Consider the following 23,681-nt stretch of genomic DNA (forward strand, 5'->3'; position numbering starts at 1 on the left):
TTTGGAACAATGAAGGAGGATATAATCTACATTTTTTCCTCTCCTTCACACAAAAAGCCCCTTCTCGGCAACCTCCTACCCCTCCTTTCTTGAACAGACCTTAGAGGGTCATGCTCATCACATTGCCTTCAGCTTAATTAGGTTTGCTCTAGGCACTTCACATTGCTCAAGAACACTCTTTGAAGTTTACCACTATACTTTGCCTTCCTTTGTGATTCCAAGCAGAATGAGGAAAAGATTGGATAAGTATCAATGCAACTTTTTGTGCGAGGGCTGGCCTTTTGAGGGGAAAATTCACTTAGTGAACTGGACTTCCATATGCTCCTTAAGATCTCATGGTGGGCTAAGTAGTGGAAATCTTTCTATACTTAACAAAGCATTGTTGAAAAAATGGTGCTGGTTTTTTTTATAGAGTAAAATAACATTTGTAGTAGAGTCATTATTAATGAGTTTAAGGAGGTGAAGAGGGTTGGTGCTCTAGGATGGGGAGGGAGATATATGGGACAAATCCTTGGAAAGCCAGTAGCTAAGTATCAGATCACTTATTTGTTAGAATTTTCCTTGAGATAGGCAAGGGGACGACCAAGTTTTGACTTGACGTCTGATGTGGGAAGTTGGCATTAAAGGATTGTTATAGCTTTGCACAAAGATGCTTAGGTTGTGGATCGTTATAGCTTTGCACGAAGATGCTTAGGTTGTGGATCGTTATAGCTTTGCACAAAGGTGCTTAGGTTGTGGATCATTATAGCTTTGCCTATATTCAGAAGGAAGTTTCAAGATTATGAATTGATATCAATGGAATCCCTTTTGCAGCATATCTATCCATCTACTATTAAGCAAAATTGTTAGGATATGATGGTGTAGTGGGCAATTGTCACACCCTTGGGAATCACCCAAAATTTTTCACTGAGTGTACGGTGCTAAGACACCTTTCTTAGCCAACCTTACCCCTAAGCTTTTATAAAAGCAGTGTAACCAGGCCAAAGCAATTATGAGAATGCTTCCCAACTTGTGTTATTCCAATCATCTACTAGATACAAAATCGTTCCAAAGTGTCTCAACACTTTGCAAGAGTCAGAGGCTACAATGCTTACACCCTAAGCATTCAATAGATACATACAATACTTTGTCTCAGGATGTAGGGGGTTTTTTATAAGAGACACCCAACCTATAGTTACCTTTCAAAGTTTAAACCAGGCAAGCCTATTGGTGGTTACATAACCACCCATAACCACCCAGTTGGAGACACCCCTCCGAACTGAGGTGTCCTTTCGCACCAGCCAACAGCTTCGTAGCTATCTGCCAGTTCCCTGTTGCTAAGTTTAGCTACTGCCATCTCATGTGCTGCATTGATCAATCCTGCTGCCATTAGCAACTGCTGTTCCTTCAAACCCTTTCTCATTGAGCCATTGGTGAGTCTACTTAACAAGATGCCTCCTCCGCGTAAGGTGCTTCCTTTGAATAGGTGCTCATCAAGGTGTCTTTGACCAAGCTCTCCAAATCAGCAATGTGCTCTCATCAGCTGATCAAGTGTGTTTGGTGCATCAATGTGCATTCCCCACATTGATGCTCGGGCTCATGTCATGTCAAGGTGCCAATGGCCTAGGGCATGTGATAGTTTCCTCTGTTAGTCAAGGCTCACTGTTGCCTTGTCCATGCCATGCACTATCAATCTTGCCCGTTGCCTCAGTTTCCCACCAAGCCACTGATTCACAGCATTGTGCCATGGCATTGCGCCCATGGCTATTGTATCCCCTTGCACGGGGTATTGTGCCCCTGTGCCATGCATAGGCGTCATGAGTTTGAGTTGGCCGCATGTTTAGTGCCCTACTGAGCCATGGCATTGCGCCCATGGCTTCTCGAATCGGCTCAATGCATGAGTCTTTTAGGTGCTCTCATGTTAGTGCAGGGAGGAGGTAGTTCGCACCAGGTCCTGTGTCGTTGTGGCCTTGAGGTGCACGCCGCATATGTCGAGGAGCCCATGTGTGCGTGCTAGTGTGCCTTCCAAGTGTCTTAGGCACGCCCAAAGCCGTGCCATGGCGCCCTTTTGGTGCGGCCAAGGCTTGGCCTTGGTGCCCCCTTGAGTCACCCACCTCCTCCTTAAAGAGCAATACAAACCATTCTCAAGATGTCCGGAGGAGACATTAGACCCCCTTGAGGGTCTTAATAGAATATTAAAATAAATAATATTTATATTCCATAAAAACCTCACCCTTCATCTGCATTGTCACTAACGTGCCTTGTGTGCAGAATGTGCGCCAAATGTGCGTGCGGGTGTGGCCTGGTGTGTGTATGGGTGCGACTTTGTGCGCGTGTGGGTACGAGACAGCTGTGCGTGGGGCGCAGGACTAGTGCGGGCCTGCCCTGTGCCTGGTGCTCGTCTGGTGCACACCAAAACCTTCAGGCTTTCCTTGCTTCTCCACTTGGGATCCTCACGGGTGCAAGGCCTAACCATGAGGCCTTTTTCTTCGTCATTGGGTCAAGAGGCTAAAGGGCTAACAAACCCACCCCCGCTTACTGAAGTTGACGCCCTCGTCGACTGCAAGTATGCCTGAATCGCCTTCTCAAACTGCCACAAGGTAACATATCTCTTCCAAGTAGTTTATGATTTTGAAGTCCTCTTCCACTGAACAAGAAAATCAGTTCGTCGATTCTTTCTGCTACATCCCATGGTCCTATGATCCAAGATCTTCTCCACCTCTTGATCAAATTGTTTCATGACCAAGGGAGGGGCTCGCTTTGTCTGTACCCTCTTTGTGTCTGGGTCTTCATAGTATGGTTTCAGGAAACTAACATGGGAGGTCGGGTAAAACTTGATCATTTCTGGTAGTTTCAACATATAAGCCACCCGCTCCACCCTTTTTATCACCTCGAACAGTCTGTCATATTTAGGAATCAGACCCCTATGCGTTGTTTTGTTGCTAATCTTCTTCCATATCTAAGGAGTCAATTTCAGGAGGACTTTGTCTCCAACCTGAAATTCCAAGGGCCACCTATCATGGTTTGCATACTTCTTCATCCGTTTGACTACTTTTTCCAAACTGTCTTGGGCCTCATCGAACATCTCCTTTCGAGACCGAGCCAACTTGTATGCTGTAGGGTTATTTCCTCCAGTCTTTTGCTTAGCTACCTCCAAAAGCATCCTTGGCTGTACCCCAATAGCCAATTCAAAGGGACTCATCCCTGTTGCTGAACTTCTCTATAAATTGTAACATAATTGGGCAATGTCAAGTAAATCCACCCAGTTCTTTTGTGTTGCTGTCACATAGTGCTGGAGATACTCCTTCAATAAGACATTAATCCTCTTTGTCTACCCATTAGTCTGAGGATGATTGGCTGTAGAAAACTTCAACTTTGAACCCAAGAGTTTGAACAACTCAATCCAGAACAGGCCTGTGAACTGTGTATCCCGATCACTCACTATGCCTCGAGGCAACCCAAAGTGCTTCACAACATGGCTGAAGAACAACCTAGCCTCTTCTTTTGTGGGACATGCATCAAGAGCAAGTATAAACATAGAGTATTTAGAAAATCTATCCACAACAACAAAGATAGATTTGAAGTCACAAACCTTTGAGAATCCGATGATGAAGTCCATGGAGATGCTTTCCCAAGGCTTCTCTGGAATGATGGTGGGGGGTGCTGCAGCAACCTTACAACCTTTTTCCTCTCGGTCTTGTCCATTTGACAGACTAGGCAGGATCTCACATAAGCCCGTACATCCTCACTCGTCTTTGGCCAGTAGTAGGATTTGGCAAGCAATGGCAAAGTCCTTTCTTCACTGGGATGGCCTGCCCATCTAGCATCATGAGTTTCCCGCAACAGTTCCTTCCTCAAGCCACCTGCAGGGACTTACCACCTTCCTCCTTTAGCCATAAGGAGGTCTCCTTCAAGCCAATACCTCCTAATTGCTCCCTCTTTGACTTGTTGTCTTAGCTTGCTATAGGCAGCATCAAGCTCTGCAGCCTGCTTGATCCTTTCATTGAAGTCAAAGATGACTTTTTAGAGGGCAATGATATAATCAATCACTTCCTTTCTGCACAAGGCATCAACCACTGTGTAGTGTCTTCTTGGTTGATGCAACCATTCAAACATGAAGTCAGCCAGGAACTCCTGCCATTGAGCCTATTTGAGACTTAGCTTCTTCTGTGTTTTGAAGAAGGTGTTGGTCACATTGTCAATGACTACTGTGAAGATGCTCCCAAGCAGGTAATACCTCCACTGCTGCAGACAATGAACCACTACAGTCATCTCCTTCTCGTGAGTGGAGTATTTTTGTTCAACACTATTCAATTTCATGCTTTCGAACGCCACAAGGTGTGCTTCCTGCACCAAGACCCCACCCAAGGCCCTATTTGAGGCATTTGTTTGGACTTCAAATGACAAGTCAAGATCTGGCAACCGTAACACAGGCTTAGTGGAGATGGCTTTCTTCAGGCCTTTAAAGGCCATCTGACACCGCATGCTCTAGTCTCACTTCTTGTTATTTTTTAGTAGGTCAATGAGGGGAGACACCATTTTTGAGTATCCTTTGATGAACCTTCTGTAATAGTTGGTTGGATTGAGGAAGGATTGTAACTCTGTCAACTTGCTAGGGACTGGCCACTCCTTAATAGCTTGCACCTTGCCTTCATCCATTTTGATCAGACCTGCACTGATCTTGTGTCCTAGAAATGAGATTTGCTCCTGAGCAAATTCTCATTTATCTAGCTTTACATAAAGCCTATGCTCCCTCAGTCGTTGGAACTCCATCCCCATATGCTTTTCATTTTCTGTTATAGTCTGACTGTACACTACAATATCGTTTAGATAGACTACCACAAATGCATCCAAGTAATCAAACAAGACATCATTCATCAAATTATAAAAAGTAGCAAAAGCATTTGTTAGCCTAAAGGGCATTACCAGAAACTTGAATGAGCTATACCGAGTTACGCAAATGGTTTTCTCCTCATTTCGTGCTGCAATCCACACTTGCAAATAGCTCGATCTCAGATCCAACTTAGTGCAGTATGAAGTTTTTGACAATTTGCCAAACAACTCGGGTACCAACAGGATCGAGTATTTGTTCTTTATGGTGACTTTGTTGAGGGCCTTGTAGTCCAAACACATGTGCAAAGAGCCATCATGCTTTTTCTGGAACAACACTGGTGCACCATATGGAGCCCTCGAGGGTTGAATCAGGCCTACATTCAACAACTCTTTCAACTATTTCCATAGTTCCAGTAACTCTATAGGGGACATCCTGTAAGGGGCTTGAGCTGGGGGTTTTGTTCCAGGCAACAGTTCTATCTTGTGGTCAATGGGTCGCCGGGGTGGCAACCCCTTGGAAAGTTCTGTAGGCATCACATCTTTGAACTCCTTAAGAATCTTGACCATTGAATCAAGGAATTCCATAGACTGCCCCTCCTTGATCTTGATCAAAGCTGCAACATAGGTCTCTTGACCTCTCTTCAAACCCTTCTTTAATTGGATAGCAGATAACATCTCAAGCTGACCTTTATCGCCATTGTTTGCCCTTAAGGCCTGCACAAAGCAGGGCTGACTTCATTTAATACCATCAAGCCACTAAGATGCGGGATCAAGGCCACCTTAGCCTTCAAGAAGAAGTCTATGCCCAAGATTAGATTGAAATTGTCCAAGGGCACACAGAGTAAGCTGCAAGTGCCCTTCTAGTCAACAACTTGCACAGTTCTTGGCTACACCATGGATCTTTTAGGCTTTGCTATTGACTATTTTGATTTGACTGGTGTCATCTTCCAGTTTCAATCCCTATTTGGTTGCCTTTTTGGTGGCCACAAAATTGTGAGTGACCACTATTTACTATAGCCTTGACTTGCACACCATTCACAACTGCATGCACATGCATTTGTGACTTTTGGACAGGAGTCTCACCATGAATAACATTTAAGAGTTGCAGTAGGTTGACTCTAGGAGGGGTCTCTGAGTCAGAATCTCCCTTGTCGTCTGTAATCACAAGGGTTGAGAGTTTCTCTCTTTTTGGGGCAGTCCCTGGCTTTGTGTGGGTCATTGCAAATGAAGCATCCTGCCATCCGGGTGGTTTGCTGCACAAATTTGGTGGTCTTCTCCGCTGGTTTGGCCACTGCATCACCCTTCCTATTTTGTTTCTTCCACCTTGACTTCCTAGAAGTCTTGCCCTCAATCTTAGCCTTTTTGCCTCCTTATGACTTAGATTTTTGCATAGTGGAGATGGTGCCACCCATCTTATAATCCACTAAGCAATCTATTGCAGCCATGGTAGCAGGGAGATCATGAACCCCTCCGAAGTTCAGTCTGAGCCCATTCGTGCGGTCCGGACATGAAATTGAAGAGCTTGTCTTCTTCTGTCATGGTTTTAATGTCCAACATCAAGGAACTGAATTCCTTGACATATTTCATCACGGATCCGGTGTGTCTTAGTCTCTTCAATGACTTTCTGGCCACCCAAGCAATGTTGGTAGGGAGGAATTGGTCCTTCAACTCCTTCTTCAGAGTTTCCTAAGTGGTGATTTGGGGCCTTCCAGACTTTGCATCATCCTTCATCCTCGTTCGCCACCAGAGTTTTGCATCACCAGTCAGATACATACTAGTAATGAAAATTTTCTCACCATCAGAGACGTGAGCAACCTTAAAGAATTGCTCCATGTCTTATAAGAAATTCTTCAACTCCTTTACATTCATGTTACCATTGAAACCCTTAAGCTCTAGGACCCAGATTTTGGGAGGGGCTTCAGAGCTTGAGGAGGATCCCTGCAACACTGCCTTCTTGAGGACTGTAATGTCTTCTCCATAAGACCGTGGGGTGCCTTTGAAGTCATCCATCAGGGACTGGATATCTGTCTTCAAACCAACAACCTTCTCCTCAAAGAATTGATCATGTGTCTCCAACAAACTTCTCCGCACTTGGATTTCCCCCACAGTGTGCTCTACCCACGAGGCCACAATGCCATTCTCACTTGGCCATTCTCCTAGCACTTCTTCCATCCGAGCAATCCTTTTCCGCAAGACTTCCGTTGCACTACCATTAGCCATCTTTGGTACTTGCTTTGATACCATTTGTCGCACCCCTTGGAATCACCCAAAAATTTTCACTGAGTGTGTGGTGTTAAGACACCTTTCTTAGCCAATCTTTCCCTTAAGCCTTTATAAAAGTAGCGTAACTAGGCCAAAGCAATTATGAGAATGCTTTCCAACTTGTGTTATTCTAAAGATACAAAATCGTTCCAAAGTTTCTCAACACATTGCAAGAGTCGGAGACTACAATGCCTACACCCTAAGCATTCAATAGATGCATACAACACTTTGTCTCAAGTATGCAGGGAGGTTTTTATAAGAGACACCCAGCCTACCTGCTGGAGGTTATCTGGAGACATGCTTCCCTCCGAACTAAGGTGTCCTTTCGCACCAGCCATTAGTTTCTCAGCTATCTACCAGTTCCTTGTTGCTGAGTTTAGCTACTGCCATCTCATGTGCTGCACTGATCAATCCTGCTGCCACTAGCCAACTGCTATTCCTTCAAGCCCTTTCTCATTGAGCCGTTGGTGAGTCCTCCTAACAAGATGCCTCCCTCCATCGTAAGGTGCCTCCTATGAACGGGTGCTCATCAAGGTGTCTCTGACTAGGCTCTCTGAATCAGCAACGTGCTCTCATAAGCTGATCAAGTGTGTTTGGTGCATCAACGTGCCTTCCCCACACTGATGCTCAAGCCCATGCCATGTCAAGGTGCCCATGGCTTAAGGCATGTGATAGCTCCCTTTGTCAGTCAAGGCTCACTGTTGCCTTGTCCATGCCATGCACTAACAATCTTACTTGTTGCCTCAGTTTCCCACCAAGTCACTGATCCACGTCATTGGGCCATGGCATTGCGCCCATGACTATTCTATCCCCTTGCATAGGGCAGTGTGCCCTTGTGCCATGCATAGGCATCATGAGTCTGAGTTGGCTGCATGTCTAGTGCCCCACCAAGCTATGGCATTGCACCCATGGCTTCTCGAACCGGCTTAGTGCAGGAGTCTTTTAGGCGTCCTCGTGCCAGCTCGGGGAAGAGGTAGTTCACACCAAGCCCCGTGTTGTTGTGGCCATGGGGTGCACACCACATATGTCGTGGAGCCCATGTGTGTGTGCTAGTGTGCCTTCCAAGTGTCTTAGGCACGCCTAATGCCGTGCCATGGTGCCCCTTGGTGTGGCCAAGTCTTGGCCTTGGTGCTCCCTTGAGTCACCTACACTTCCCACCTTAAAGAGCAATACGGGCCATTCTCAAGATGTCTGGAGGAGACATCAGACCCCCTTGAGGAGACGTAATGGAATATTAAAATAAATAATAGTTATATTCCATAAAAACCTCACCCTTTGTTTGCACTATCACCAACGTGCCTCATGTGCAGGATGTGCGTCAAGTGTGCGTGTGAGTGCGGACTGGTTCACGCGCGGATGTGGGACTAGTGTGCGCACGGCTTGCGCCTGGTGCTCGTTTGGTGCACATGTGGCCTGCGTCTGGTACGCCCGCGACTTGCATCAGTCTTCTCATTTGGCTTCTTGGGGCGTGAACCACCAAAGCTTCAGGTTTTCCCTGCTTCTCCACCTGGGATCCTCATGGTTGCAAGGCCTACCCATGAGGCCCTTTTCTCCGTCATCGGGTCAAGAGGCTAAGGAGCTGACAACAACCAAGAAGGCCATTCCCTTTGTGAAGTCCTTTTTATCTTTTGCTATGATTTGGGGACTTGATTTTACTTTCTTCTAAAGAAATTTGGGCTTAAGCTGCTCATTCTAAAGTGTGACTTGGGGGTGGTTCTAGTGAATAGATATAGTATGTGCAAACAAATAATAACATCCTCATTTATGTAAGAAGTTTATGATTTTTATTGTCCTCCCTTTTTGGGTATGATGGTGGACTCTCTTTAAATGGTTTAAGGAACAATTGCTTGGATGGCATGGTAGTTTTGTGGGAAAGAATGAAGGAGTTTTGGAGGATGACTCTTCTATGCTTATTTTGGTGTGTATGGAAAGAGAAGAGTAGGACCTTTAAAGGTGTTGAGCTATTGGAAGGAGCATTGACATATCAATTCCTTTCTTTGAGGTGAGTGGAGATGGTAACGGTGGTCTATGATGCTTAGATCCTTGAATTTCACCTAACGTACATGTGTCGACATGACATGACCTGGTTGTGGGTATTCAAATACTCCTATTTTGCTTTGGGTGTGGCTGTTTGATTTTTTCATTGATATTCTCTTATTCTTTGAATTTTCTTAGTAATAATTACATTTGATAAAAAGAAGAGTTAATTGAAAAGTGAATTTTTGTAAGAATATTTAGGAATGTGAGGAAAAAAGGGGATTAGAGGATAAAGATGAGAGCTTTTAAAAAGGATATCTTCCCTTCCGATTTTTCTTCTTTATCTATCAAAAAAATCTTCACTTCCAATTTATTTTTAATTAACTTTTCTTTTATTATGCTGTATCCCAATACTTGTGTCCTTTTTTTGGATCCCTTTTAGCTAAGTCCCTGTATCCTAAAATTTGAGTTGTGAAGGATCAAACACCTAGACACATACGCATATCCAATGGGTCTCATTCTTCTTTTCTGGATTTGATTGTTTGGGTAATGGGGTAGGTGGCATTTTGGCCTATTGTACCTTTTCTCTCTCTAAAGTTGTCGGGTGATGTGCTTTGTAGAGTCCCCATGTACAAGGGTGCAGCCCCTTTTCTGTTAGGTGCTTTTCATTAGTATTCTATTTGCTTATAAAAAAAAAGGAACGAAAAAAGAAAAAAGAAAAAAGGATAGAAGGCGAAAGCACCTTGTAGGAAGAGAATCAAAGCACAGAAGGTACAAGAAAAGGAAAAGCACAAGGTTGATCATTAACTTGGATGAACTCCTTTCATCTTGCTAAATTATTCTGTTTCTTGTGTGGCTGTGCCTATCATAAAAGAAGGGGGAAAATCCAGTTTCTGGAGTTTTGCTGTAACAGTACTTGCTGTCATCATTGATTCTATAGCGTGAGGATTAATTTAGAGAACTCATATGTTTAAGATTTATTTGCAAGTTATAATATAGAGGTGGACTATATTTATTATTTCTTACCTATCATTTACTATTTTTGGAGCTGTCCAGAAAATTATGTGGAAGCTGAATAAGTCAATCGCTAAAGAACTATTACCCACACAGCCTGTGGACTTTGCAATTGAACCATGGTGGGGAGTATGTCTTGTCAACTTTACCTTGGAAGAATTTAAGGTGAGGTGATTCATGAAGTATTGAGTAAAGGATTTGCTTATCCAAATGAACTGCTTAAGATTGTATTCAAATGCTTACAGAGAGAGTTTGTGATTTGTTCTAACTATATTTTTCCCTGTTACTGTAGAAACTCTCAGAAGAAGAAATGGCGACAATAGATAAAGTATGTAAGGAAGAAGCAAACTCATTTGTCCTTTTTGATCCTGATGTTGTAAAGGGTCTTTTCCGACGGGGATTGATCTACTTTGATGTCCCTGTTTATCCTGATGACCGCTTTAAAGGTAATTCACAAACATGCTGAATTTTCATGCCAAAGTCTATCTTTGGTTGCTTCTTCATCTGAACCATCTATATAATGAGTTCTTACATTAGAATTTAAAATGTATATTTTATTTTTTGAAACATACTATTATTCCATAGTTTTGATTGTTTTTGTTGAATATAATGTATGTATAGTATACTATCTTTCCTTGTTAATATAGGTCACATGTATGGTAGTTAGGACTCCTAGCCTTGTATATATATATCTCTCAATTGTAAGTAGAGATTACAATGAATGTGAATAAGGTTTTTCTCCTTTCTCTCTCTCTCTCTCAACATGGTATCAGAGCCAAGGAAGAAAACCTAATTCTTTCCTGTTTTCCGTGTCATCAACTCCGGGAAACCTTCCGGTGACCGTGTTTCTTTCCGGTCACCTTCCCCATCTCCCAATACTTTCCGGTCAGTCGGATCGTCGTTAGAAACCACTCACCGCTGGAAAATTTTCCGGCGAAATTTTCCGGCAACTTTCCGGCGAAATTTCCGGCGAAATTCCGGCGACCTATTTTTCCGACACCGACCATACCAGAAGGAGCGCCTGGAGGAGATCTCCAACTTTTGTGAAGGCACCAGCACCAAAAGAGCAGCCACGCGCCGGCCACGCGCAATTTTCCGGTCGGCGGTTGAATCTCACGCGCCGGCGCGTGGGGGCGCGTGAGAGCTTTTCCGGCGACGTGCCTCCTCCTCCAGCTTCGCCTGACGCCGATCAGCCTTCCCACCTCCCTGGTTCTCCCATCCGAGCCCTGCACGTACCTCTTTTGGGGATTTTTGTCTCCGTCGGCCCTCCAAACAGTCTTTCCGGCGAAGCTCCGACCACTTTTTCTCCACTCCAATCCCTGCACGTGCCTTGGGAAGTGTTCTTCTCCCTTTCTGGTGGTATCACACCGCGATCTGAGGCCGTCTCCCTTTTTCGGTGGTGCCACGCTGCAATCTGAAGCCGTATTAGGGCTCTCTTTGATCCAAACATACTTCATTCTCCAGATAAGTGGATATGGCTACTAAAGCTTCCATTTTTTCCTCTGTCATATCTGGATCTCCTATGATTACTTCGGAGAAACTAGTTGGGAGTGAAAATTATCTTTCCTGGTCTGCCTCTGTTGAACTTTGGTTTATGGGTCAAGGATATGAGGATCACTTGATTACACAGGAGGCAGATATCCCTGAGGTCGACCGCGTACAGTGGAGGAAGATAGATGCACAGTTGTGTAGTGTATTATGGCAATCGGTTGATCCCCGAATTCTTCTTCATCTTCAGGCCTATAAAACTTGTTTTAAATTTTGGACTCAGGCCAAAGGATTATACACGAATGATATCCAGCGTCTTTATAAGGTGGCTTCTGCTATTGTCCATCTCAGCCAACAGGACTTGGATCTATCTACTTATATTGGCCAGATTGCCTCTCTTAAGGAGCAGTTCTTGACTGTGATGCCTCTTACTCCTGATGTTGGGGCTCAACAAACACAGCTTGACAAGTTCTTCATGGTCCTTACTCTAATCGGTCTCCGTCCGGATCTTGAGCCTATTCGTGATCAGATTCTTGGTAGTTCATCAGTTCCGTCCTTGGATGATGTGTTTGCTCGCCTCCTCCGTATCTCGTCCACTCAGACTTTGCCATCTGATAGCACTTCAGATTCTTCTGTGTTAGTTTCTCAAACTACCTCTCGAGGAGGACGCAGTGGTACCCGAGGTAGAGGCCAACGTCCTCATTGCACCTATTGCAATAAACTTGGCCACACTCGCGATCGTTGCTATCAGTTACATGGAAGACCTCCTCGCACTGCCCATATGGCCCAGTCCTCTGATTCTCCGCTGCCTCAGCCTCCGAGCTCCTCCGCATCTCAGACATCTCAGGCTTCTATTGCCTCTGTTGCCCAGCCTGGTAATGCCTCTGCCTGCCTTACCCACACATCTTCTCTTGGACCCTGGATTCTAGATTCTGGAGCATCTGATCACCTATCTGGTAATAAGGATCTTTTCTCCTCTATTACTACTACCTCTGATTTACCTACTGTTACCTTAGCTAATGGTTCTCAAACTGTGGCTAAAGGTATTGGTTTGGCCCTTCCTTTGCCTTCTCTACCTCTCACTTCTGTCCTTTATACTCCTGAATGTCCTTTTAATCTTATTTCCATCAGCAAAATCACTCGTACTCTTAATTGCTCTATCACCTTTTCTGATAAATTTGTGACCTTGCAGGACCGGAGTACGGGGAAGACGATTGACATAGGACGTGAGTCTCAAGGCCTCTATCACCTCACCTCAGATTCATCTCCTGCAGTTTGCATTTCCACTGATGCTCCTTTCCTCATTCACAATCGTCTGGGCCACCCTAGTCTCTCCAAGTTCCAGAAGATGGTTCCTCGTTTTTCCACTTTGTCGTCGCTTCTGTGTGAGTCATGTCAGCTTGGGAAACATACTCGTGTCTCGTTCCCAAAGCGTTTGAATAATCGGGCAAAGTCTCCTTTTGAGCTTGTCCACACTGATGTTTGGGGTCCTTGTCGGACTGCGTCTACTTTAGGATTTCAGTATTTTGTCACTTTCATTGATGACTATTCTCGATGTACTTGGTTATTCTTAATGAAAAATCGAGCTGAGTTATTCTCTATTTTCCAGAAATTTTATACTGAAATCCAAACCCAGTTCAATATTTTTATTCGTGTGTTACGCAGTGACAATGCCAGGGAATATTTTTCAGCCCAATTTACTTCGTTTATGTCTCATCATGGGATTCTTCATCAGTCTTCTTGTGCTCATACTCCTCAACAAAATGGGGTAGCTGAACGCAAGAATCGACATCTTGTTGAGACAGCTCGTACTCTCCTCCTCCATAATCATGTTCCTTTTCGTTTTTGGGGGGACGCTGTTCTTACCGCTTGTTATTTGATTAATCGTATGCCCTCCTCTGTTTTACACGATCAGATTCCTCACTCCCTTCTTTTCCCTAACCAACCACTTTATTTCCTTCCTCCTCGTGTCTTTGGTTGTACTTGCTTTGTTCATATTCTCACTCCTGGACAGGACAAGCTTTCCGCCAAAGCCATGAAGTGCCTCTTCTTGGGATATTCCAGACTTCAGAAGGGTTATCGTTGTTATTCCCTTGAGACTCATCGGTACTTTATCTCTGCTGATATCACCTTCTTTGAGGACTCACCATTCTTTTCCACCACTTCTGAGTCTCTTCCTGTTTCTGAAGTCTTGCCCATTCCCATTGTCTCCCCACCTGATGCTATGCCCCCTCGACCACTTCAGGTTTATCATCGTCGCCCTCGTGTCGTTGCTCCTCTCCCTTTTCCTGAGGCACCTGCTGACTCACTTCCTATCCCTTCGGCTTCACCTGCCCCGGCTCTGCCTTCTCCTAATGACTTACCCATTGCTGTTCGGAAAGGTACTCGCTCTACTCGTAATCCTCATCCTATTTACAATTTTTTGAGTTATCATCGATTATCTTCACCCTATTCTGCTTTTGTTTCTGCTATATCCTCTGTTTCTCTTCCAAAGAGCACCCATGAAGCTTTTTCCCATCCAGGCTGGCGACAGGCAATGGTGGATGAAATGGCTGCTCTGCACTCTAATGGCACTTGGGATCTTGTTGTTTTACCCTCTGGTAAATCTACAGTTGGTTGTCGTTGGGTCTATGCAGTTAAGGTTGGTCCTGATGGTCAGGTTGATCGCCTTAAGGCCCGCTTAGTTGCTAAAGGCTATACTCAAGTTTATGGTTCTGATTATGGTGACACATTCTCCCCTGTTGCCAAGATTGCTTCTGTCCGCTTGCTTCTGTCCATGGCTTCTATGTGTTCTTGGCCTCTTTATCAGTTGGATATTAAAAATGCCTTCCTTCATGGTGATCTTGCTGAGGAAGTTTATATGGAGCAACCTCTTGGTTTTGTTGCTCAGGGGGAGTCTGGTTTAGTGTGCAGGTTACGCCGCTCTCTATATGGCTTGAAACAATCTCCTCGAGCATGGTTTAGCCGTTTTAGTTCTGTTGTTCAAGAGTTTGGCATGCTTCGCAGTACAGCAGACCATTCAGTTTTTTATCATCATAACTCCTTGGGGCAGTGTATTTATCTGGTTGTTTATGTGGACGACATCGTCATTACAGGCAGTGATCAGGATGGTATTCAGAAACTAAAGCAACATCTTTTTACCCACTTTCAGACCAAAGACTTGGGGAAACTCAAGTATTTCTTGGGAATTGAGATAGCTCAATTCAGTTCTGGTGTGGTCCTTTCCCAAAGGAAGTATGCTTTAGACATCCTGGAAGAAACCGGTATGTTAGATTGTAAACCGGTAGACACACCTATGGATCCGAATGTCAAACTTGTACCAGGACAGGGGGAGCCTTTAGGAGACCCCGGGAGATATCGACGGCTCGTAGGTAAATTGAACTATCTCACCATTACTCGTCCAGACATTTCTTTTCCTGTGAGTGTTGTTAGTCAATTCCTACAGTCACCATGTGATAGCCATTGGGATGCCGTGATCCGTATTCTTCGATATATCAAAAGTACACCAGGCCAAGGTGTATTGTACGAGAACAGAGGTCATACTCAAGTTGTTGGTTACACAGATGCAGATTGGGCTGGCTCACCCACAGATAGACGTTCCACTTCAGGGTACTGTGTTTTTATTGGAGGTAATCTAATATCTTGGAAGAGTAAGAAACAAGATGTAGTGGCCAGATCTAGCGCTGAAGCCGAGTATCGAGCTATGGCTTTGGCAACATGTGAACTCATATGGTTGAGACATCTTCTTCAGGAGTTGCGATTTGGAAAGGATGAACAGATGAAACTCATCTGTGATAACCAGGCCGCATTACATATTGCATCCAATCCAGTCTTTCATGAAAGGACCAAGCATATTGAAGTTGACTGTCATTTCATTAGAGAGAAGATCGCATCAGGATGTGTTGCTACAAGTTTTGTCAATTCAAATGATCAACTAGCAGACATCTTCACTAAATCTCTCAGAGGTCCTAGGATTAAATATATTTGTAACAAGCTTGGTGCATATGACGTATATGCTCCAGCTTGAGGGGGAGTGTTGAATATAATGTATGTATAGTATACTATCTTTCCTTGTTAATATAGGTCACATGTATGGTAGTTAGGACTCCTAGCCTTGTATATATATATCTCTCAATTGTATGTAGAGATTACAATGAATGTGAATAAGGTTTTTCTCCTTTCTCTCTCTCTCTCTCAACAGTTTTATATACCAATTATCTCTAGATTGACATTTTATTAGCCTAATATAGGTAAATGGTTTTATCAATGTTCTAGTCATTAATCATTATGAAGCATGAGAGATATCTATAATAGATGCCTCCTCCAGTTCTCTCTCCCAAAGAGCAAAGGACAAAATATTCAATTGCTCGATCTCTTTTATCAATATTTCATTTTTTCTTTCCATTCCTTTGATATATGCCATTGATACATTGGTGAGTCAATTTGGAATATGTGAACTACAACATTTAGAGAAAGGATTTGCTAGATACAATATGAACATCTTCCTTTTATTTTATCTGTAGTGGTTAGAAATGCCATGTGACCCATACATTAGTTCTTGCCATAAAAGTTGCCCTTAAGGCTTGACACAAGTGGTAAAGAGTTGGGGAAAGTTTGTGGAAGGAGGTTCCAAGTTCAAGTTCCAATGGGAATAATAATTTTCCTATAAAAAAAAATAAAAAAAAATGTTCTTGTCTTAACAAGTTAGATGAGGTCATTTTGGCTGACATCTTTGTGGAATCGGCATTTGATGCCGTTCGCTGATGATGCTTTGGTTTTTTGCAAAGCCAATGAGGACCAAGTGACCTTTTGGAGTTAATTACTTATGTGATTTGAGGCTATATCAGGGTTGAAAGTTAACTTGGATAAAAGTGAGCTGATCCTAGTGGGTAATGTGGAGGAGTTGGTTGCTAAGCGTGGTTGTAAGGTGGGAAGTTTACCCTCCACTTACTTGGGGTTGCCGTTGGATGCTCCCTTCAAGTTTGTGGTAGCTTGGGATAAAGTGAAGGAGAGATTCGGTAAAAGATTGGCTATGTGGAAACATCAATATATTGCTAAGGGAGGGAGAATTACTTTGATTAGAAGCACATTGTCCAACTTGACTCTTTGCTTCATGTTTATTCTACAATTACCAAGGGTGGTCAAATTAAGGTTGGAGCAGATTTAGAGGAATTTCCTGTGGGGAGGTGGGGCCTTAGATCGGAGACCTCACTTAGTAAGATGGGCAACAGTGTGTCTTGATAAGGGAAAAGGGGGTCTGGGGGTTAAAAGCCTTTCGATGCTCAATAAGGCCCTCCTTTGTAAATGGAGTTGGTGCTTTGCAAATGAGAGAGAAGCCTTATGGAATCAAGTAATTAGGGGGAAGTATGCGGAGGAACAAGGAGGGTGGTGTTCTCGGGATGTAAGAGAGGGGTATGGTGTAGGGTTGTGGAAAGCGATTAAGAAGCTTGAGCACATCGTTAGTAGTAGACTCTCCTTTGTGGTGGGGAATAGCCAAAGGGTGAGTTTTTGGAAGGATATTTGGTGTGGGGCTACACCTTTGTGTGTTTCTTTCCCTTCCTTATTTACCCTTGCTGATCCCAAAGAAGCTTGGGTGAAGGATGTTTGGAATGGGTCAATAGGGGTGGGGAGTTGGAGTCCTCGCTTCACTAGGTCTTTTAATGATTGGGAGATGGATGAGGTGGAGGACCTTCTGTTATGCTTGTGTGGTTAGAAAGTGATCTTGGAAGAGGAGGATAGGGTGTGGTGGATGAAAACAAAGGATGAATTTTCTCGGCAAAGTCACTTTACAAAGCCTTAGAGCCGGGCTCTTCAGTTTTGTTTCCAATGAAGATCATTTGGAAATCGTGTGTGCAGCCAAAAGTAAGCTTTTTTGCATGGGAGGCAACATGAGGCAAAGTTTTAACCTTGGACCAAGTTAAAAAGAGGGGATAGGCCTTAGCAAATAGATGTTATTTTTGTCAAGCGGATGAGAAATCCATTAACCACCTCTTTCTCCATTGTGAAAAGTCAAGGGCATTGTGGGAGATGCTCTTCACTCTTTTTGGAGTGTCTTGGGTGTTTCCTTCTTCGGTTAGGGAAACCCTCTTGGGTTGGAATGGATTCTTTGTGGGAAAAAAATGTAAGACAGTTTGAAGAGCGGGTCATTTTTGCATTTTTTGGACAGTTTGGAAAATAAGGAATAGAATTGCCTTTGAAGATGATGTGCTGTCCATCCAAAGGCTGAAAACTTCTTTTCTTTACTCACTTTGGTCGGAGACTAAATTGTATATAAAAGATGGTCCATCGACCTTTTTTTAGTACATTGATTGGGTGGGTTCCCATTGAGGAAGGGGTTGTTTTTTGTATATCTTTGTGAATGGTTTTTTGTTTAAGTTGTTAGGGGGTGAGTGTTTTCCTTTCTGTTTTGTACATCTTGAGTCGCTATTTTAACGCCTCTTCGTAATACAATACTTTTCCTTATCAAAAAAACTAAAAATGCCTTATCTAATCCCAGCTTAGTTACTCTAGGCAGCAAGTCATTTAATCTATATACTTGGAATTATGGTCAGGTTCTTCTCAAATTGGTTCATATAATCTTTTACCAAACATTTCTAGAAAGATACGTTTTTAACTAGGCATCTTTGTCCACTTTTCTATGGTAACATTGTCTAATCTTTTGATTGTCTGTTATGATTTAATTTTTTAAGAAAATAATGGTACTTTGGCACATACTTATCAATCAATTCTGTATTTAGAATATTTTCGATAAAACCAGACCACTAAAAGTGCTAAAAAATGGGTTGGAACCCATGTACATCCGAAGATTACAAAGCGAAGGCTAATACAAACAAAAAGAAGAAGGTAGTGCTGCTGCCTAATTTCCTAATTTAATGCTGATGTATATGTGAAGCAATTTTTTTAAAAGGTTGAAGGCAGTCTTGATGTGTTTTGCCCAAAGAAGGCAAGACATGGGATAAAGCTTAAGTCTTAACTTAAATAAAATAGATTAACAATTTTTTGATAGGTAAATAAAGACTGTATTAATTGTTTTTTTAAAAAGTGTACATGATGTATACAGAGCAACCAAAGAACAAGAAGACGTGAATACACAAAAACCAACAACTGCACCCTATGAAGAGCCTAACCAATTCACAAAATCTAATAGTGACATAGAACCATCCCCAATATACAATCTAACCCACTCCCAAAAAAGATACAAAAAAGAATTTTTAATTGTTTGGTGTAAGCTTTCACAATTCTCAAAGGCTCTCCTATTACTTTCCCCCCTAGATGGATAAAAAAAGGCATAATGGTGCAACCTTCCAATCTTTTTTTTTTTTTTTGGACAACAAAGGAACCTCCCGAACTCCAGAGCATCATCCCTCTCATTGAGGGGTACATAACTCACTGAACATCATAAAGTGCAAAAATCAACTATCACAAAATCCGAGCTTTCTAACAATGAAGGAGGATGTGATCACCCATTTCTTCTTTTGCTTTGCACAAATAGTGTCTATTAGATATCCTCCAACTCCTCTTTTTGAGCTGATCTTGAGTCAAAATCTTGGCTCAAGTTGCTTCCCAACCAAAAAACTAGCTCTTACAGGAGCCCAAGAGTTCCAAACTAAACCATGAGGGAAAGACTCTGCTCTCCTACTTGCCAAAGAGGAGGATAAAGGTTTAACTGAAAAGTCACCATTCTTTGTTTCCAACCATACCATAATATTATCAGTACCTAAAGAGACTGAATAATCATGCAACCTCCCAAAAAAGAAATTTGCTTCTTCCAACTCCCAGTCATTCAGCTGTCTGATAAACCTAGGACCTCAACTACTACCATCTCAAGCATCAACCACCCAAACATCTGTTGAAAAGGCTATAAAATAAAGATCTAGGAAAGAATCCCTCAAAGGCATATTATTGCACCATTTATCCTTCTAGAATTTCACCTTGTTCCCAAACTAACCTTAAAGCTTGTTTTATCTCCAAGACCATTTTCCCATAAGAGCTTTGTTAAAGATCGAAAGGTTTTTAAAACCCATGAAAAAAAAATAATATAAAAATTAAAAAAAAAAATACTAATAAAATCACATGAAAGTTAAAAAAGAAGAAGGAAAACCATATCAATTCATTATAACCAAATTAGTTGTTTGTCACTGTTAATACTTGATAGTTTCTAATTTAGTTTCTCTTTTCAAACTGTTTGGCTTCATCAATAATCTTTAGTACTACCATCATTATCACTAGTAGGATACTCTTAAGAAATTATGATCATATCCAATTGTTCTATATCCTCCCAATTAGTGTTAATGTCTACCTATTTTTCTTTTTCATCCATTAATTTTAATGCTCTTTTTCCTTTATCCATCAATAATAAGATAATATTATATATGGGTTTAGCCACTATAGTGGCCAACAACTGCTTTATTTCTTCTTCACAATCTCTTTTTTTGCTCTCCATTAAAAGGGTTAATTGATAGCTAACTAAGCTCTTAATTTTTAAAAGTTTTGACCCTAGTGTTGAACCTAGACAAAAGTTGTAAATTTATACACGATGCTCTTTTCCTTTAGACACTCGTGAAATAACAGTAGCACAACCTCCTTCTACATTTAGTTTGGAGAGAGACAAAGCTTTGGATTGAATTAACCTCTCTTGTTGTAGTTTGTAGCTTACTTTCATTACTTGAACTTTCATAATGGATCCATTTTGTTTTACTGTCAATGCTTTGTTGAATATTTTTTTCTTTACAATTTAAAATATTTAACATTTGTAATGGTTCAGTGTCCAGGCTTGAAGGGTTTGTATCCAACAGGGAGCAGTCATATGAAGATCCTATTGAGGAGTATGGCAGTTATTTTAGTACATGGATATGTTGTTGTCTTATCAATTTATTTTAGTAGTATTTCTGATCCTAATAGTATTAAGTTCATTATTCAGGTTACTATATGCTGTTTTTGTTGTTTCAAGTGAAAATGCAACTGTTGCCGAATTGGCTGCGACTTTACAGGCTGACCTACCCCATCTGCAGGCTGCTGCATCTTTTGCTTGTCGTTTGGGATGGGCAGTTAAAGTAATTGATCCATCGTCTATTCTTGAAGATTCAATCATACCTGGATATCCTAAGATTGGTCTCAATGATGAAGAAGATGGTTCTCATGCTACTGCAGGCTCAGAAAACATGTCCATTGATGGGAATACTGTTCATCAAGGCGATATTTCGAGGACAGAAAATTATAGACAAGCTTCTAATCATACACGTCTTGCTTTTGTTGTTGATGCTAATATAACGTCTTATCTTATGATGGGTTCTGTTTCACCAGGTTTGTTCCTTCCTTTTTCCTTTCGGTCAACCACAAAGTTCGATGCTCTCTCACCGTGAAACCTTTTACATATATTTTTTGTTTGTGAAGATTTCCACTAAACATGGACTACCTTGACTTGTGCTTCTTACTTTAAAGGGGCTTTTATTTGTTGTCAAATTCTTATTATTTTAGTTTTTCGCCCAATCTAATGGCCTTTCTCATTACAATAGTATTATCTTTTGATTGGAATGTGTAAAATCTGTATCAGTATATGGCCTGAAACTCGTAATCTATTTGTTAACCTTTTGTGTATGGTATAGCTCTGGTGTACACTTGTACATCTTTAAATTAAGGAGGTCCTTGGTGTTCTTTTGAGAAAGGTAGGGAGGAAGGCTAAAAGTGGGAGCTAAGGGAGGAGTGAAGGTTTCCCACGTCCTTTTTACTACTGACACCATTCTTCTTTGTGAGTGCTGTTTGGAGCAATTGATCTCTTTGAGTTGGGTTCTTCTCTTCTTTGAGGCTTCTTTAGGTCTGGAAGTTAATCTGGAAAAGAGTAAATTAATTCCTATGAGGAAGGTCCTTAATGCGGAGGAACTAGATTATTTTTTGTGTTGTGGGGTGGGGAAGCTCCCTACCAGTACCGCCTACTTATATTTACATTTTAGAGCTTCATTTAAGTCCCCTACTGTTTGGGATGTGTTAAAGGAGAGGTTTTGAAAAGGTCGGCCTAAATACCTTTCAAAGAGTGGGAGATAAACTATGCTGAAAAGAACTCTTTCCAGTTGGCCTATATACTTCATGTCTTTGTTTGTTGTCCCTAGGATGGTGGCTTTGAGACTGGGAAAAATAAAATAGACTTCCTGTCGGTGATGGAACTCTTGAGAAGAAATCCCATGTGATAAAGTGATGGTTCATTTGTCTGCATAAAAATGAAACGTGTTCTTGTCATTAGAGTTTTGTTCTCTCTTAATAAAGCCTTGGGAAATACTGTTGGAAATTTGCTTTGGGGAGGGATTTTTACTTTTTTGGGAGAAGGGTTTTAGTGGGAACGTATAGAGAATAGTTGGGAGGTTGATGCCCCTTTATGAGAAGGAAGGGTATGTAGTTGGTTTTTAGAAGGCAATAAGAAGAGGTTGGAGGGCATGTAAGCCGAGAACCAGGTTTGTGGTAGGCAATAGGAGACAAATCAAAATTTGGTAGGATGTTTGATGCTGCCTTTAAAATACTTCTCTCTCTCTCTCTCTCTCTCTCTAAAGAAGAATGGTGGCTGATGTTTGGAGGGAGGTAGTGGGCAGGGGCTTTGGAACCTTGGCTTCATAGGATATTTCCAAGTTCAAGAGTTGAATAGTGTTGAGAGTTTCCTTATCTGGCTTCAAGATATGTGGACGCTTAACGAGGTGAAGATAAGCTGGTTTGGGAGGTGAATTTTTTATTTAAATATTTCTATTCTACTTTAGAGTTGGATGAAGGGTGACTTTGCCTTCAAAGGATGCATGTGGCTCTTAGGCCCATTTAAAGTGTGCTTTGTTAAGGAAGAAGCTTGTGGAAGATGTTAAACTTGGATCACTTCAAAGAAGATGATGGTTTATGATGAATCATTGTTGTTTATAGAAGAGTAAAAAAGAATCAATTGATCATGTTCTTTTTTATTATGGGAAAATGGGGGAGGGCGGTGACAATATTTTTCTCTGTTTGGCATCTTTTAGACATTTCCTTCTTCGATGAAAGAGTTGCTAATAGGTTTGCATACGAGTTTTTTTGAGGAAGAAGCATAAGAAACAATATATTTTTCTCTCTTCATGTTGCTTGCTTGTTTTGTTGCCAAATGTATACATCGTGTGTGCTTTGTTGTGTCATTTGCTTAGGCACTATTAATATATATATATATATGCTTTTTGCTTATCAAAACATATCCAATAGGATATGATATGTCATGCCAACGTTTGATTTGTAGAATGAATAAAAAATGAAATAGAAAACATATTGCATTCAACATTTAATGTTTTTTTAAATATAAAATATATTGTATCCCATTGTTTGGTATGGAAAAAAAAAATGAAATATCTCTCATTTTTAATATTATTTGGAGTAATTTTTATTTCCTTGTTAATAATATTCATGATTAAAATACTTAAAATTTATAAATAAAAAATATTACATTATGTTATTAAATATGCAAAAGCATTTTGTTTATATTAAATCATAAATTATATTAGTATTATTTTTTATTTTTTATTTTTGATAAAAAAAACAAGAGATGTATTAATTATGTATAAAGAGTTTATGAAAAGGATGAGGAATCCTCCCCACAAATACACAAACCTAATTTAAACACTAAAAACCTCCATTATATTAGTATTATTTTAGGTTGTCTTATATTATTTTTTTTATTCATTTTTTTCAAACTAAAAATTAATTTTTTTAATCAATTTTTTTTTTTTTTTTGTTTTGCAAAATGAGTGGTTTACAAAATTGAAAAAGATGTATGAGAGGAATAAATTTATAATTCATAGGATATTTATATTCTATATCTCAACTTAGAATTATTATATCTCATATAGAGGGAATGTATATTCTCAGTTTTTACCTATATGAAAAAAAATCCCATACAAAGGGAATATAAAAAAAAGGATGGATAAGACTCTAGTTGGGAAGTGTTTTCAAAAATAGTTTTGAAAAACAATTCTTGAAAATAGTTCTTTGATGTTTTGTAGATCAAAAGTTTGTTTTGGAACCTAAAATATTCTTAAACTGTTTTCTATTTTTTAAATATGTTATAAAATTGATTTTTATATGTAGTGCTTTATTTTTAATCATTCTCCATACTTGTGTAATTATTTTCT

General features: G+C 41.1%; 1 protein-coding gene across 4 annotated transcripts in view; it reads left to right on the forward strand.

The window, feature by feature from the left end:
* LOC100260892 (uncharacterized) overlaps window positions 1–23,681 on the forward strand; it is a 39,709-nt gene that overhangs the window by 7,325 nt on the left and 8,703 nt on the right. For 3 of the 4 annotated variants that reach the window (XR_788174.3, XR_788175.3, XM_002285706.4), the window contains exons 6-9: window positions 10,108–10,230; window positions 10,358–10,511; window positions 20,318–20,378; window positions 20,474–20,856. Coding sequence is in view for 1 of the 4 variants with exons in the window: in XM_002285706.4 (XP_002285742.1) it covers window positions 10,108–10,230; window positions 10,358–10,511; window positions 20,318–20,378; window positions 20,474–20,856 (721 nt within the window). In the remaining 3 variants the exon portion in view is untranslated. Of the gene's footprint in view, window positions 1–10,099; window positions 10,231–10,357; window positions 10,512–20,317; window positions 20,379–20,473; window positions 20,857–23,681 lie in introns of all 4 variants that reach the window. The other variant, XR_788176.1, reaches the window with a different exon arrangement.

Source organism: Vitis vinifera, chromosome 18 (assembly GCF_030704535.1).
Source record: "Vitis vinifera cultivar Pinot Noir 40024 chromosome 18, ASM3070453v1".
NCBI classification, from domain to species: Eukaryota; Viridiplantae; Streptophyta; class Magnoliopsida; order Vitales; family Vitaceae; genus Vitis; species Vitis vinifera.